We start from the raw sequence: 15,334 nt of genomic DNA on the forward strand, positions 1-15,334 counted from the left end.
TGTAATAAAAATTATTTGCAAAAGACTAATAAAAGTTATGAACATCATTCATGAAAGGAGTCTTTTTCACTTAGCCATATATTCATATGCACTGAATAGGATCAAGCCTGTAAATATGCAATTCTCTACTGAATCCTTTGTGAATACTCTATTCTCAACTCATTTCTTTCGTGTGCTGGAATTTTTAAATATTCTTTCAACAGCTTCAATAGGATGTGCCCACTGGTGGAAATATTCACAAACCTCTGGACAGGATCTTCCCCTTCTTAAACCAGTACAAAGGTTTGGAGTTCTGCTTTAAAATGCACACTGAACACATGTACTTAATATTTGCCTTTCCCCTATACCCTAGTAAAATAACAACTAAGAAATTTTTTTAAGGCATAAACCCACAAAGACAAATATATTTGGAGAAGAGAAAATAGACAAGAAATGTAAACCAAATTTTGTAAACTGCCCAACTGATAATGGACTTTGCACAATAGAAAAAGTTGGAACCTAATTGCGGCAGGGAAAGGTTACTGCAAGTCAATCTGGGATATCGGACCTGGAAAAAGCAATTCACTTGGGAGTATTTCTGAAGGAAGGGTATAAACTTAAAGCAAAGATCTAGATAAAAGTTTGAAAAGAACAAGTCCCCAAACCCCAACCTCACAAAAAGATTTCTCCTTTTTTGCTTAAACAAAAGATTCATAGCTTAGAGTGATTTTCAGGGATGGTAGGGAATAGGAATGAAGTGGGAAGAGAACAGAAAATGTCTTAGTGAAACCAGGAGGATTAATTCCAAGTGATCATACTGAACTTTGAGATTCCCAGCCTGGTTCTGAGAACACTAGATGAAGAAGATTAGAAGACTCTTTTGTAGAATTTGCCGATATTTAAAGATTGCTCAAATTAAAAAAAAAAAAATCAGCTTAACTCCCTGCAAAAAAAACCCCTATCAATCCACAAACCTTGCCTATGCACACACAACTTCCTGACAGAATTCAACTCAAGTATAAACGGTTAGCCAAGGATCACCAGACATTTGAAAAAATTCTTGAACATTAATGCTAGAGACAAAAAAAAAAAAAAAGTGAGAGAAAAGGGGAAGAAAAAAGAAACATGGAGGAAATATTTAAAGAAGAAAACTAAAACTTTACAAGAAAAACTAAATACTCCTTTAAAAAAAAAAAAGATCTTCCATCCATGAAACAAGAACAGGATGCCATAACAAAGGAACATTCAAAGAACCAAAAATAAAAGTGCTTCTAGAAATGAAGAAATGTACAGAAAAATTTTAAAGACAATGTATGATTGAAAAGATTATGTAGAAAAAAAATCACTTCAAAAATTACAACAAAGATAAAGAGGCAACAAGAAAAGGAAATTTTCAAAGTAATAATATAAATTTCCCAGGGCTGTAGGACTCAAGTCTCCACTTATAAAAGGTCCACTAAGCACTAGCAAACAAATTTTAAAGGATCCACAGCAAGGCATCAAGGTGCACCGCTGTAGTATTCCAAATCATGAGAAAGACCAAAAAGGAATCTCAAAGCATTCAAAAAAACAAGTTATATACAAAGAAAAAGATGGTGGCATCAAGGTTTTCAAAAGCCAACACTTAGGTAACAGAATAATGTATCCAAAATTCTGAGGGCAACAATTACTTAAGACCTAGAATTCTAAACAGTCTAGTTAACAATAACAAGCAGGAGCATATGGAGCATAAGAGATATTCAGATACATAAAATTTCAAATTAGTACCTCCAACTACCTTTCCAAAAGTTACTCAACGCAATATTCCAACAAAATAAATAGAACCTGGAAGGGTGGCGCATTGGGAAGCAGAAAACAAGAATTAAATAAAAGGCAAAAACAGGGTAAGAAGACACTAGGAAGACAGCTCTCCTTTGATCAAGATACAAGCCAGTCCAAATTGAAGCAAGACAATGAAAGACTCCAGCAGTAAAATGTCTAACAAAACAAGTGTCTGACTGAATTAATCATAGACACATAGAAAAACTATGCAATAAAAAAGCAGTTAAATTCAAGTAAAAGCCTATACAAAAAATGGAATTACATAACATCTAAGCATGAATACTGATAGAACAAAAACGGTGATAGAACAGTAAAAAGATCAGAGAAGCTGAGACAGGGAGAACATGTAAAAATGCTAAATGGTCCTCTTAAATTGTAGGCAGGTAGTTAATAATACATAAAATTGAAAAAAGAAGTAAAAAAAGAATAGAATATGCCAACCACTGGAAAATATGAATAAAAAGAGCAGAGTAAAAATAGCCAAAAATGGAAATTACATTTGGGGAACACGAACTGTGAGCCAAAAGGGATAAGTGAATGCTGCTACTTTTTTTAAATAATGTCTTAGGATGATATGTGGTTGTCTAAAGCTATATACATCTATTATAAAGATAAACTAAAGTCATAAATTTGTATTTTGAAATGCCTTATTGAAGATACTCAAGAGTACACACATTGCTTGATAAGGTATGAATCCACAAATCCAAGCAGCTCAACTAAATCCAAGTAGAATAAACCCAGACCCACACAAGACACACCATAATCAAACTACTCAACAACAGCAACAAGATAATCTTGAAAGTATCAAGAAAAAAACAACTCATCACATACAAGGAATCTTTAATAAGATTATCAGATTTCTCAGCAGAAACCCTGGAGCACAGAAGGCTATGGGATAACATATATTTAAAGTGCTGAAAGAGAAACAAAATACTTCAGTCAAGAATTCTATGTACAGCAAAACAACAGTCTTTTAAAAATGAGGGGAAACTAAGACATTCCCAGATAAAAGTTGAGGGCATTCCTTACCATTAGACCTGCAATACAAGAAATGCTAAAGGAAGCTCTTTGGGCAGAAATAAAAGGACAGTAACTCAAAGCTACATGAAGATACAGATATCTGATAAAGGTAAACACACAGACAAAAATAAGTATTACTGTCATTTTGGTTTGTAACTCCACTATTTTCTTTTCTATGTTCTAAAGAAAAATGAAAACAAATCATTGTAAATCTGTATTAATGGAGACACAATGTACAAAGATGTAACTTGTGACATAATATAAAGGGAAGGTGAAGGAGCTGAACAGGAATAAAGCCTTTGTATGTAACTGAAGTTGGTATAAATTCAAAATGCATTTTATAACCTTAGGATGTTCTACGTAATCACCATGGTAACCACAAAGAAAATACCTATAAAATACTTTAAAAAGAAGTGAAAAGGAAATCAAAATCATTCACTATATTAAAAAAATACAAAGGAAGCCAGTCATAAAGAAATGAAGTCAAAAAAAGCTATAAAGCATGCAGAAAATAACAAAATAGCAAAAGTCCTTCTCTCAACAGTAATTACTATACATGTTAACAGATTAAACTTCTCAATCAGAAAGCATAAATTGGCAGAATCTTGTTTTTAAAAAGGATCCAACTATATACTATCTATAAAAGACTCATTTGTAGATCTAAGGACACAAATAGGTTGAAAGTGAAGGCATCAAAAATATATTCCATACAAACAGCAACCAAAAAGGAAATGAAGTAGCTATCGTAGTATCAGACAAAATAGACTTCAAGTTAAAAAAAAAAAAAGTTACAAGAAGCAAAGGACACTTCATACTGATAAAAGGGTCAATCTACCAAGAAGATATAACAATTATCCCCTTTTCAATAAAAGATAGAACGGCCAGAAGGAAATAAAGAATATGAACACTACTAAAGACCAATTAGACCTAACATACATAGTTACCTCCACCCAACAACAGGAGAATACACACCTTCTAAGGGAAACATGGAAACATGGAACAGTCACCAGGATAGGGCAGATGAGAGGCCACAAAATAAGTCTCAAAATATTTAACAAGATTGAAATCATATATATTTTCTAATCAGAATGTTCAGGATTATTAAAAATCATTAACAGAAGGAAAACTAGAAAAAGTCATAAATGTGAAAATTTCATAAAACAATCTGTCAATGGGTCAAAGAAGAAATCATAAAGTAATTTAAAAATATGGCTGGACGCAGTGGCTCCCAGCACTTCAGGAGGCTGAGGCAGGCAGATCGCTTAAGGCTAGGAATTCAAGACCAGCCTGGACAACATGGTGAAATCCCGATTCTACTAAAAACACAAAAATTGGCCAGGCACAGTAGCCCACGCCTGTAGTCCCAGCAACTTGGGAGGCTGAGGCAGAAGAACCCCTTGAACTGGGGACATAGAGGTTACAGTGAGCCCGTATCACACCACTGCACTCCAGCCCAGGCAACAGAGTGAGTGAGACTCTGTCTCACAAGAAAAAAGACACTATCCTGAGACCACCAAAAATGAAAACTCAACGAAAATTTATGGCATGCAGCAAAGCAATGCTAAGAAAGAAATTTATAGCTGTAAATACATCAAAAAAAAAGAAATACTTCAAATCAGTAACTTAACTGTACACTTTAAGAAACTGGAAAAAAAAAGAGTAAACAGAACCCAAAGCTAAGAGAAGAAAGAAATAACAAAGATTAGAGGATGATAAATGAAATAGCAAATTTTTTAAAGGTGAAGAAAAATTAATGCAACTAAAGGTTAATTTTTTAAAACATCAACAAAATTGACAAATCTTTACCAAGATTGTCTAAAAACAAAAAAGAGAGAAGATTCAAATTACTAAAATCACAAACAAAAGTGGAACAATAAAAACTAATATTACAGAAATTAATGGGATTATACAGAAATAGTATAAACAACTAATTGTCAAGTTGGAAAACCTAGATAAAACAGACAAATTCCTAGAAAAACACAAACTACCAGAACTGAAATCTGAATAGACTTGTAACAAGTAGTATATTGAATCAGTAATCAAAAACCTCCCAATGAAGAAAAGCCCAAGAAGAGATAGTTTCACAGATGAATTCTACCAAGAATTAACACCAATCCTTCTCAAAATCTTCCAAAAAATGAAAAGGGAGGGAAAACATTCTATGAGGCCAGTCAGATAAAAATATGAAAACTATAGGCTAGTTTCACTTATGAATATACATACAAAGATCCTCAACAAAATGCTGGCAAACTAAATACAGTAGCATATTTAAAGAATTATATATCATGACCAAGAGTGATCTCCCTCACACCCTGGAATGCAAGGATGGGTTATAAAAATCAGTGTGATATACCACATTAGCAGAATGAAGAGAAAAAAAAAAACATGATAATCTTGATTTAATCCAAAAAAGTCTTTGATAAAATGCAATACCTTTTCATGACAAAAAACACTCATAAACTAGAAATAGAAGGGAACGTCCATAACATAATAAAGGTCATATATAAAAACCCCATGCTGACATCACACTCTATGATGAAAGACTGTGAATCTCTCCCCTAAGACTTGAAATAAGACAAGGGTGCTCACTATCAACATGTCTATTCCAACACTATACTAGAAGTACTAGCTAGAGCAACTAAGCCGGAAAAAGAAATAAAAAGCCTCCAAATTGGAAAGAAACAAGTTATCGCTACTACCAACAGATGATATAATCTTAGAAAGAATGTATCAAACCTAAATAAAGAAAACCCTAAAAAATACACACACACACACACATACACACACACAACCAAAAAAAAACCCTTGTAAAGCTAATTTTAAAAATTCAGCAAAGTTGCAGCATGCAAAATCAACACACAAAAACCAGTTGCATTTGTATGCACTAACTATGAACAATCTAAAAAAAATGTATAAGCAATCCATTTAAACTAGAACCAAAAAGACTAAACTCTTAAATAAATCTAATCAAGATATCCTATGTTCACGGAGTTAATATGTTTAATAATCAGGATGTCAGTACTACCCATGGCAACCTACAGACTCAGTGCAACTCCTAGCAAAACCCAAATTTCTTTTGCAAAAACAGAAAAGCCCATTCTAAAATTCACATGGAGTCTCAAGAGTCCCCAATAACCTAAACAATCTTGAAAAAGAAAAACTAAGTTGGAAGTCTCATCTTTCTGTTTCAAAATTTATTACAAAGTTACCCTAATCAAAATAATGTGGTACCACACACAGACCAAAAAAGAGAATACAAAGCTCAGACATTAAGACCTCATAAATATATGGCCAAATGATTTTTGACAAGTGTGCAGAATCCATTCAAAAACGTAAGGACAGTCTTTTCAACAAATCATGCTGAGAAAACTGGAACCATCTGCAAAAGAATAAAGGCAGACCCTTACCTTACAGCATATACAAAATGTAACTCAAAATGGATATGGCAACTGAAATGAAGATCTAAATGAAGAGCTAAAACTGGAAACTCTTTAAAAAACACACACACAGGGAAGCTTCATGACATCTGGCAACAATTTCTTGGATATGACGTGAAAAGCATAGGTAAAAAAAAAAAATACAAACTGGACGATGAAAATTAGAAACTTTTGTGCATCAAAGGACATTATTAAGAAAGTAAAACGGTACCATTCTACCTGGTAGCTATTTTTTTTTTTTAATAAGACCAAAAAATGAACAAATTAAATGAAAAGGCAACCCACAGACCAGGAGAAAATACTTGCAAATTACACTTCTGATAAGGGACTAATATCCAGAATATATAAAGAACTACAACTCAACAAGAAAAACAAACAACCCAAATAAAAAATGGGCCAAGGACTGGCTAAATACAGTAAAGTACAATATAATACTATATAGCCATGAAAAGAATAAAAAACAGCAAGCTGCCAAAAGAAAAAAAAAGTGTGCTACCATTTGAGTGGATGCGTACAGAGTGGGGAGGGAATGCATAAGTCTATGGCTGTAAATGTACAGAATATCCCTGGAATAATGAGTAAGATACTGATAACAAGGATGCCTCAAGGGAGAGAGAAAGAATAAGAGAAGGGGGCATAGTGATTTTTTAATAAATATCCTTTGGATTTTGTATCATGTCCCTATATAACCTACTAAAAAAATTATTTTTAAAAAAGCCCATCTGGTGAATGACCTGATGCACCTCATATATAATCTTTTTTCTTCTATCACTTAAAACAAAATAAAACAAACAAAAAAAGCTGTATCGATGCTAACAATGTCCTATCATCCAGTTTCTTCTGCAATCTGCCTAAAAATGTATTCCTAAACCAAGATTTTCTTTAGAATGCTCTGTGAGATAATATAGACATTACATTTTAAAAGTTTCTCAAAATCAAGTAAGTTTGGGAATCACAATATTAAACAAAACTAAAGGGTTATTTTTCATTACAGGACTTCTAAGTAATGTGCCAATGTGCATCTGACTTTCTGGTAGAGGGAAAGCAGAGTGCAGTGATCTACAAACTTACTTGATTATGTTAACAACATTGCCTCTAGGTCACCACTCATCCAATGCTTCCCCTCAACCTTCACATTCAATCAGTTGCCAAGTCTTATCAGGCTCAGAAATTCTTCCTGCTTCTGATCTCTTCTTTAAGCCTACAGCCATTACCCTAGTTCATGATCTTATCTCTTTGCCTCCGACACCCTTCCATTAAAACGTAAAAATAACTTTATCGCAAAAATGAAGACTAAATACACATTTTTGAAGACAAAAGTAAAAATAAGATAAAACAAATGTATCAGATACAACTCTGAACAAAAGACATATGGCAAAATATTCTCCCAACATTATCTTTGTGAGGAAAATAGATTAAGATCACCCTATAAGTAAAATTGTTTAACATTAATCACTACACTAATGACTTTGAAACGTAGCCAAATGCCTGTCACGACAGCCAAAAATTCTAAGACATGGTGCTTGGATACTAGAATTTCAAGTCGTTCTACATACCTGTGTTCAAAGTAGATTACAGAGATAAGGGGAAACAAAATTGCCAAAAAGATATTTATACTTTAGAAACCTCTGATTAAACCCTGGTTTTAAATCCCAGACTCTTCACTTAGTCTCATTGAAGACACACTCTTTTCTAAAGAAAAAACTGCTCTCAAACTTAAAAATGAATTCAGCAAATCCCAAAGCAAGTACTTAGAGTAAAACTTCTAAGTTCATGTAAAATACATTAATACCTAATTTGTAACATTAAAAATACTTTAAGAAGTTCCTATTTCAGCAACAGAGTAAAAGATACTAAAAATATTAAATAATTTAAAAGAAGACAAGAAAGGCAGAAAAGAGGAATAAAAACACGGGGATGGGGAGGAGAATGCCAAACCTAAATCCAAACATATTACATTAGATGTAAATGGTCTAAATATATCAATTAAAAGACTGAAACTATCAGAATAAATTAAAAAGCAAAGAACCATGCTGCCTATAAGAAATACACTTTAGGCCAGGTGTAGGGGCTCACTCCTGTAATCCCAGCACCTTGGGAAGTCGAGGTGGGCAGATCACTTGAGGTCAGGAGTTCAAGACCAGCCTGGTCAACATGGTAGAACCCCATCTCTACTAAAAATACAAAAATTAGCTGGGTGTGGCGGTGTGTGCCTGTGATCCCAGCTACTTGAGAATACTTGGAGTGAAAATTACAGCATCAAAATAAATGCTTATGTTAGAAACTAGAAAAGGAAGATGAAATAAACCCAGAACGAGCATAAGGAAGAACATTTTTAAGAAAATAGAAACAGTCAATAAAACCAAAAGCTGGGTATTAACAGATCAATAAAATCCATAAGCCCTACATCAGGCTTTCTCAGCCTTCCTGGATAATTTTTTATTGTGAGGGGCTGTGTCAACTGCCATAGGATCCTGAGCAACACTGCTGGCTTCCATCCATCCACTAAATACCAACAGCACCCATCACCCCCACTGTGACAACCAAAAGTTCCCCTGGGGAGTAAAATCAGCACTGCCCATTTGAGCACCACTCCATCTAGCCAGAAAGACCAAGAAAGAGAGAAGGATTAAAATCAGAATTAACAAAATCAAAATAGGGGCTATTACCCCCTACACATTTAGAAGAAATGTGAAAGTAATACGGTGAACAACTCTTAGATACACAAATTAAACACTTCAGGTGAAACAGAGCCCCTCCTTGAAAACTACAAATTACCAAAGCTCTCTCAAGAGAAAAAATAATCTCAACAGTCCTCTATCTCTTGGAAAATTTGAATTTGTAGTTAAAGTCTTCTGAAAAAGAACTCTCGGGCCTAGACAGTTTTACTGGCAAATTCTATCAAACATGTAAAGAACTGACACCAGTTCTATGCCGTATCTTCCAGAAAATACAAGAAGAAGAAACACTTCCCATATCAATGAGGCTAACAAAGTACTAGCAAATCAAATCCAGTAATATATGAAAGTAATAATACATCATGACCAAATCTAGTTCATCCAGGGAAGAAAAATCAATCAATAAAATCTACCACATTAACAGATACAGAAGAAAAACTACAAGATCATATCAACAGATGCAGAAAATACATTTGACAAAATTCAATATTTAATTCATTTCAAAAATCCACAAATTAGAACCAAGCAGAAAGTTCCCTAAACTGATATTCATTTTTTAAAAACCTACAGCTAACACCACACTTGACAGCAAAATACCAAATGTTTTCCCCAGAAGATCAATTTCAAGACAAAGATGCCTACCTACTCTTGCCACTCCGATATTATACTGCAAGTCCTAGCCAAGGAAGTAAGGCAAGAAAAAGAAAGTGTATCAAGTGTATACACATTGGAAAGAATTAAAAAAAAAAAAAACTGGAGCTATTCACAAAAGTCATGATTGTCTACATAGAAAATCCCATGGAATCTACCCCCAAAAAGTTCAGAGAACTAACAAATGTGTTCAGCATGGATGCAGGATACAATGTTAGTTCTTTTTCAAAACAAGCATTTCTATATACTAGAAATACTTGAAAAACAAAACTTTTAAATATCACCATTTTCAATAACTCCACAAAAAGTGAAACACTTAGATATAAATCTAACCAAATGCTTATGATCTGCATGCTCAAAAACTACAAAACTAATGTAATGAAAGAAGTCCTAAATACAGAGATATACTATGTTTGCAGGCTGGAAGTGTTTACAAACTAGAAGATTTCATAGTTAAGACGCCAATTCTCCACAAATTGATATATTGATTTAGTGTAATTCCAATCAAAATCCCACCAGGAGTCTTTGTAAACATAAACAAGTGGTTTCTAAAATGGAAAGGCAAAGGAGGTAGACCAGCCAAAACAATCTGGAAAGAACAAATTAGAGCATTTGTACTACCAAGTTTAAGAAACACTATAATGCTACATAATCAAACAGAGTGGCATCAGTAAAGAGACAGACACATTGATAAAGAAACAGAAATGATGGTCCAAATCACAACTACACAAAATGGCAGATTCATTTGTTTTTTAACAATTCACAACCATGTAATTCGCCCATCCAAAATGTACAATTCGACGGTTTTCGTATATTCATTCACAGGGTTGTACAACCATCACCAAAATCTTTATTTTTATATTTTCACTGCCCCTAAAATATCTCCATACTCTTTAGCAGTCACTCTCCATTCTCTCCCACACCTTCCCAGGACTGGCTTCTTTTACTATAATGTTTTCAAGGTACACGTCTTTTTACTGCCAAGCAACATTCCACTGCATGTATTTATGACACTTACCCACCATTCGTTAGCTGATAGACATTTGGGTTGTTTCCATGTTTCAGCTTTTATAAATAGTGCTGCTCTTAACACTCACGTACAAGTTTTTGTGGACATATGTTTTTATTTCACTTGCGTAGAATACTATCTAGGTGTGGAACTCCTGAGGCAAAGTAAGACACAATGTTTAACTTGCTGAAAAATTCCAAACTGTTTTCCCAAGTGGCTTACCCAGTTTACAGTCCTACCAGCAATGAATGAGGGTTCCAATTTTTTCACATGCTCACCAATAAGTGTTACTGTCTTTTTCATTATAGCCATCCTAGTGGGGGATGTAAGATGGTCTTGTTGTCAACTCATCTCTGACAAAGGTGCAAAGTCATTTCAATGGAGAAAGAACAGTATTTTCAACACAGTATTGGAGCAACGAGACATCCATATGCAAGAAAAATAAACCATGACCTAAACCTCACATCGTGAACAAAAATTAAAATTGATCACAGATCTAACTGTAAAATGTCAAAGTATAAAACTTTTAGAAGTAAACACCGGAGAAAATCTTCAAAAACTAAGGTTAGGGCCAGGCGCGGTGGCTCACACCTGTAATCCCAGCACTTTGGGAGGCTGAGGCAGGTGGATCACGAGGTCAAGAGATCGAGACCATCCTGGTCAACATGGCGAAACCCCGTCTCTACCAAAAATACAAAAAATTAGCTGGGCATGGTGGCGCGTGCCTGTAATCCCAGCTACTCAGGAGGCTGAGGGAGGAGAATTGCCTGAACCCAGGAGGCGGAGGTTGCAGTGAGCCGAGATCGCGCCATTGCACTCCAGCCTGGGTAACAAGGGCGAAACTCCGTCTCAAAAAAAAAAAAACAACAAAAAACTAAGGTTAGGTAAAGCGTTCTTAGATATGACACCACACATATGAGCCATAAAAAAAAGTAAAAGCTGAACTTCATAATTAAAACCTTTTGCTCTGGAAAGACATTGTTAAGAGAACGAAAAGACAAGATGCAAAGGAAGAAAAACTATTTGCAAATCACCAATTTAACAAAGAGCTTAAATCCAGAATATATTAAAAAACACTCAAACAAAAACCTCTCAAAACAACAGTAAGAAAATATACAACCCAGGCCAGGCATGGTGGCTCACACCTGTAATCCTAGCACTTTGGGAGGCTGAAGGGAGCAAATCACCTGAGGTGAGGAGTTCGAGACCAGCCTGGCCAACATGGTGAAATCCCATCTCTACTAAAAATACACAAAATCAGCTGGGAGTGGTGGTGCACACCTGTAGTTCCAGCTGCTCAGGAGACTGAGACATGACAGGCACTTGAACCCAGGAGGTGGAGGTTGCAGTGAGCCAAGATCACCCCACTGCACTCCTGCCTGGGAAATAGAGTGAGAATCCGTCTCAAAAAAAAAACGAAAGAAAAAAAAGAAAATATACAACCCAATTTTTAAAAACGGGCAAAAGAATTTAACAGGTAAAAGAGAGTAAGACTCCATCTCAAAAAAGAAGAGGACACAAAGATAAAAGATAAAATAAGTGCATAAATCAATGCTCAACATCATTAGGCAATGATGCAAATTAAAACCATGAGACACCTATTCATGTGGCCACACTTTTTTTTTTTTCTTTTTGAGATGAAGTCTTGCTCTGTTGCCCAGGCTGGAGTGCAGTGGCACAATCTTGGCTCACTGCAACTTCTGCCTCCCAGGTTCAAGCGATTCTCCTGCCTCAGCCTCCCGAGTAACTGGAACTATGGGCAGGTGCCACCATGCCCAGCTAATTTTTTGTATTTTTAGTAGAGACGGGGTTTCATTGTGTTAGCCAGCATGGTCTGGATCTCCTGACCTCATGATCTGCCCACCTTGACCTCCCAAAGTGCTGGGATTACAGGCGTGGGCCACCATGCCCAGACATGGCTACACTTTTTAAACTGACAATACCAAGGGCTGGTAAAGACGTAAAGCTACCAGAACTCTCACATACTGCTGATAGAGATGTAAATCATACAGCCACTTTAGAAAACAGCTTGGTAGTCTCTTAAAAATTGAACATACACTTATTGTATGATCTAACAATCTCACTTGTAGGTATTTACCAACAGCAATAAAAATATATGTTCACACAAAAACCTGTACACAAAGGCTTACAGCAGCTCTGTTCCTAACTGCCAAAAAATGGAAGCACGCAAATGTCCCTCAACAGGTGAATGGAAAAACTGTTGTATGTGCATTTAATAGATAGGCACGTAATGGAACAGTCCTCAGCAAAAAAAGAAATGAATTTTGAATACACAGAATCACCTGGATGAAGCATTACAGAAAGTGAAGAAGCTAGTCTCAAAAGACAAGAGACTGAGGGTGTCAATCCTTAGAGGCGGCAGTAGGGTGCAACCATCAAGGGGTGGTGTGAGGAAGGCTTTGGTAGGAGCTGGGTCCTGGGAGCAGTATCTTGTATTCTATTCTGTGTCCTAACTGTGGTGCTGGTTAAACAAATCATGACACATGTTGTAACTCAGAGCTTCCTCAATTACCCCAGTCAGGCAAGAGGTAGATGACTATATGTTTAACTGGTTATATTTCCTGTGCCTTAAGAAAAATAAAGTATCTTTTCTTAATAAATGTTAAATACAACAATATACCTATTTTCTTCAGTTGTTATAAATTATAAAAGCATGTGACTAAAACAGCATTACAGTCACACTGTAATAGGAAATATGTACTTTGAAAATTATTCCAAAAGTCATCCATGTTTGGTCAATTTCCAAAACCATATTTAACTACTAGAAAGTGATTTACCAAAACATGCTTCTCTACCCTAGAACTCTATTCTATTGTAGTAAAAGTATTCCCATTAATATTTTAAGTTATCACTAATTATAAAGATTTTTTTCACTGAAATATGAAAATCAATGTGAACAAACTTCAACAGGTTATGGATTCATTTTGTAACATCAGAGCTACTTCATAAAGAGAGCCTTCGTCTTTAGTAAGGTCTTTTAAGAAAAAAGTACGCCCAATCTCTTTCACTAATATACATGACTTATTTTAATGTATCAAAGCCAAAAGATTTATCACTGCCAGAAATTACATACAGGCCTAACAATAAGATTCTGATTAGTGTCACAAAAGATCAAAATATATATCAATTATAAACTTATAGAAGTTGATTTGCAATTAGAGTCTCCAAATATAGTTCCCAGAATTTCACTGAATGAGTTCTCTAGTACCCACTCATATATAAGTGAAATCAAGTTCAGCTTTAGAAGACCCAGCTGTTTTCTGTCTAGTATGACCTTATTTATACAAAAGGATCTCCCAAAATTTATTTTCAAAGACACATTTAACTACAAGATTAAAAAGCAGGTAGGACAGATACTATACTGTCAATCTAAATACATATTACAGAAATAAGAACAGATTAGAAACTGAACCTAATTTTAAAATACAGGTAAGCTAGAACCCAAGCTAGCTCATCCTACCGCAAAATGTGTACTGTGTGCTCTGTGTGTGTGTGTGTGTGTGTGTGTGTGTGTGTGTGTGTGTGTGTAGGCTTCTATACACCTACAGATAATAGTACAGATAAAACTCAAGAGCTGCCTTAATAAAGTGATGCAGAGAACTCAACTGAAAAAGGGTAAGGGTGCTGTTTTAGGTAGCACCTTGTCACACCTGGTCTCTTCTATCAAATGAAAATATGATATTTTTTTTCCAAACCAAAAAACATTTTTAAGAATTGTCTGCTGGGCCAGGCGCGGTGGCTCACGCCTGTAATCCCAGCACTTTGGGAGGCTGAGGCGGGTGGATCATGAGGTCAAGGAATCGAGACCATCCTGGTCAACATGGTGAAACCCCGTCTCTACTAAAAATACGAAAAAAATTAGCTGGGCATGGTGGCGCGTGCCTGTAATCCCAGCTACTCAGGAGGCTGAGGGAGGAGAATTGCCTGAACCCAGGAGGCGGAGGTTGCGGTGAGTCGAGATCGCGCCATTGCACTCCAGCCTGGGTAACAAGAGCGAAACTCTGTCTCAAAAAAAAAAGAATTGTCTGCTTGCATAAATAGGTATTTCTCTTAGTTCACTAAGCAGCAAACACATTATTTCTGTGTACTAAAGTATTAAATGCAAAAGTAAGTCTATAATAGCAACTAAAACAAACCAATTATAAAGTATAAAATGACTCCCAATTTTTATGTCTTCCCAACTTCTAGTCACAAAATCACAGGTAATGACTTTGATACTTTGTAACTTCTGAAAAGATGCCAACTGGGTGACATTTCCAACCCAGATGCTCCATTCTCCAGCTCATTCTCTAATGTTGGTTCTACTCAAACTACCTGCAATTCAACAGAATCACAAAGAGCCTGGATTCATGAATGACGGAAGGTATTTTTGGTAAGAAACAGTCCTTGAGCTTGGCAATCTGTGAATGGATACATACACAACAAAATACATCATTTAAAATGGGTACCTACGTTCTTTCCGGTGCTCAACTAAACCTACAGCCTGCTTTGCTGAGCACTTTGCAAACCAGTTGTCCCCCAGTAAAACAGTAACTTCATTAGTATGGACAAGTTTTCCTGGCATAAAGGCAAAAGGGCCAAATGGTACCTATTGTTTAAAAAAAGGAAGAAAACATAAAACACTGAAAAATACATTTTATAAAACACTTTGCATCAAAAGTCTTATGTCATTGAAATTAAATAATACTTAATTTTATTTATACATTGGGAAAAATAAA

The 15,334-nt window shown here is 35.4% G+C and overlaps 1 protein-coding gene across 3 annotated transcripts in view; it reads right to left on the bottom strand.

Annotated features, from left to right (window-relative positions):
• URI1 (URI1 prefoldin like chaperone) overlaps positions 1 to 15,334 on the bottom strand; it is a 73,454-nt gene that overhangs the window by 14,200 nt on the left and 43,920 nt on the right. For all 3 annotated transcript variants that reach the window (XM_012448434.3, XM_064381529.1, XM_012448435.2), the window contains exon 4: positions 15,069 to 15,204. In XM_012448434.3, the coding sequence (XP_012303857.2) occupies positions 15,069 to 15,204 (136 nt within the window). The remainder of the gene's footprint in view (positions 1 to 15,068; positions 15,205 to 15,334) is intronic.

This window comes from Aotus nancymaae, unplaced genomic scaffold (genome assembly GCF_030222135.1).
Source record: "Aotus nancymaae isolate 86718 unplaced genomic scaffold, 86718_ANA_hifiasm-v0.15.2.pri h1tg000028l, whole genome shotgun sequence".
In the NCBI taxonomy this organism is placed as follows: Eukaryota; Metazoa; Chordata; class Mammalia; order Primates; family Aotidae; genus Aotus; species Aotus nancymaae.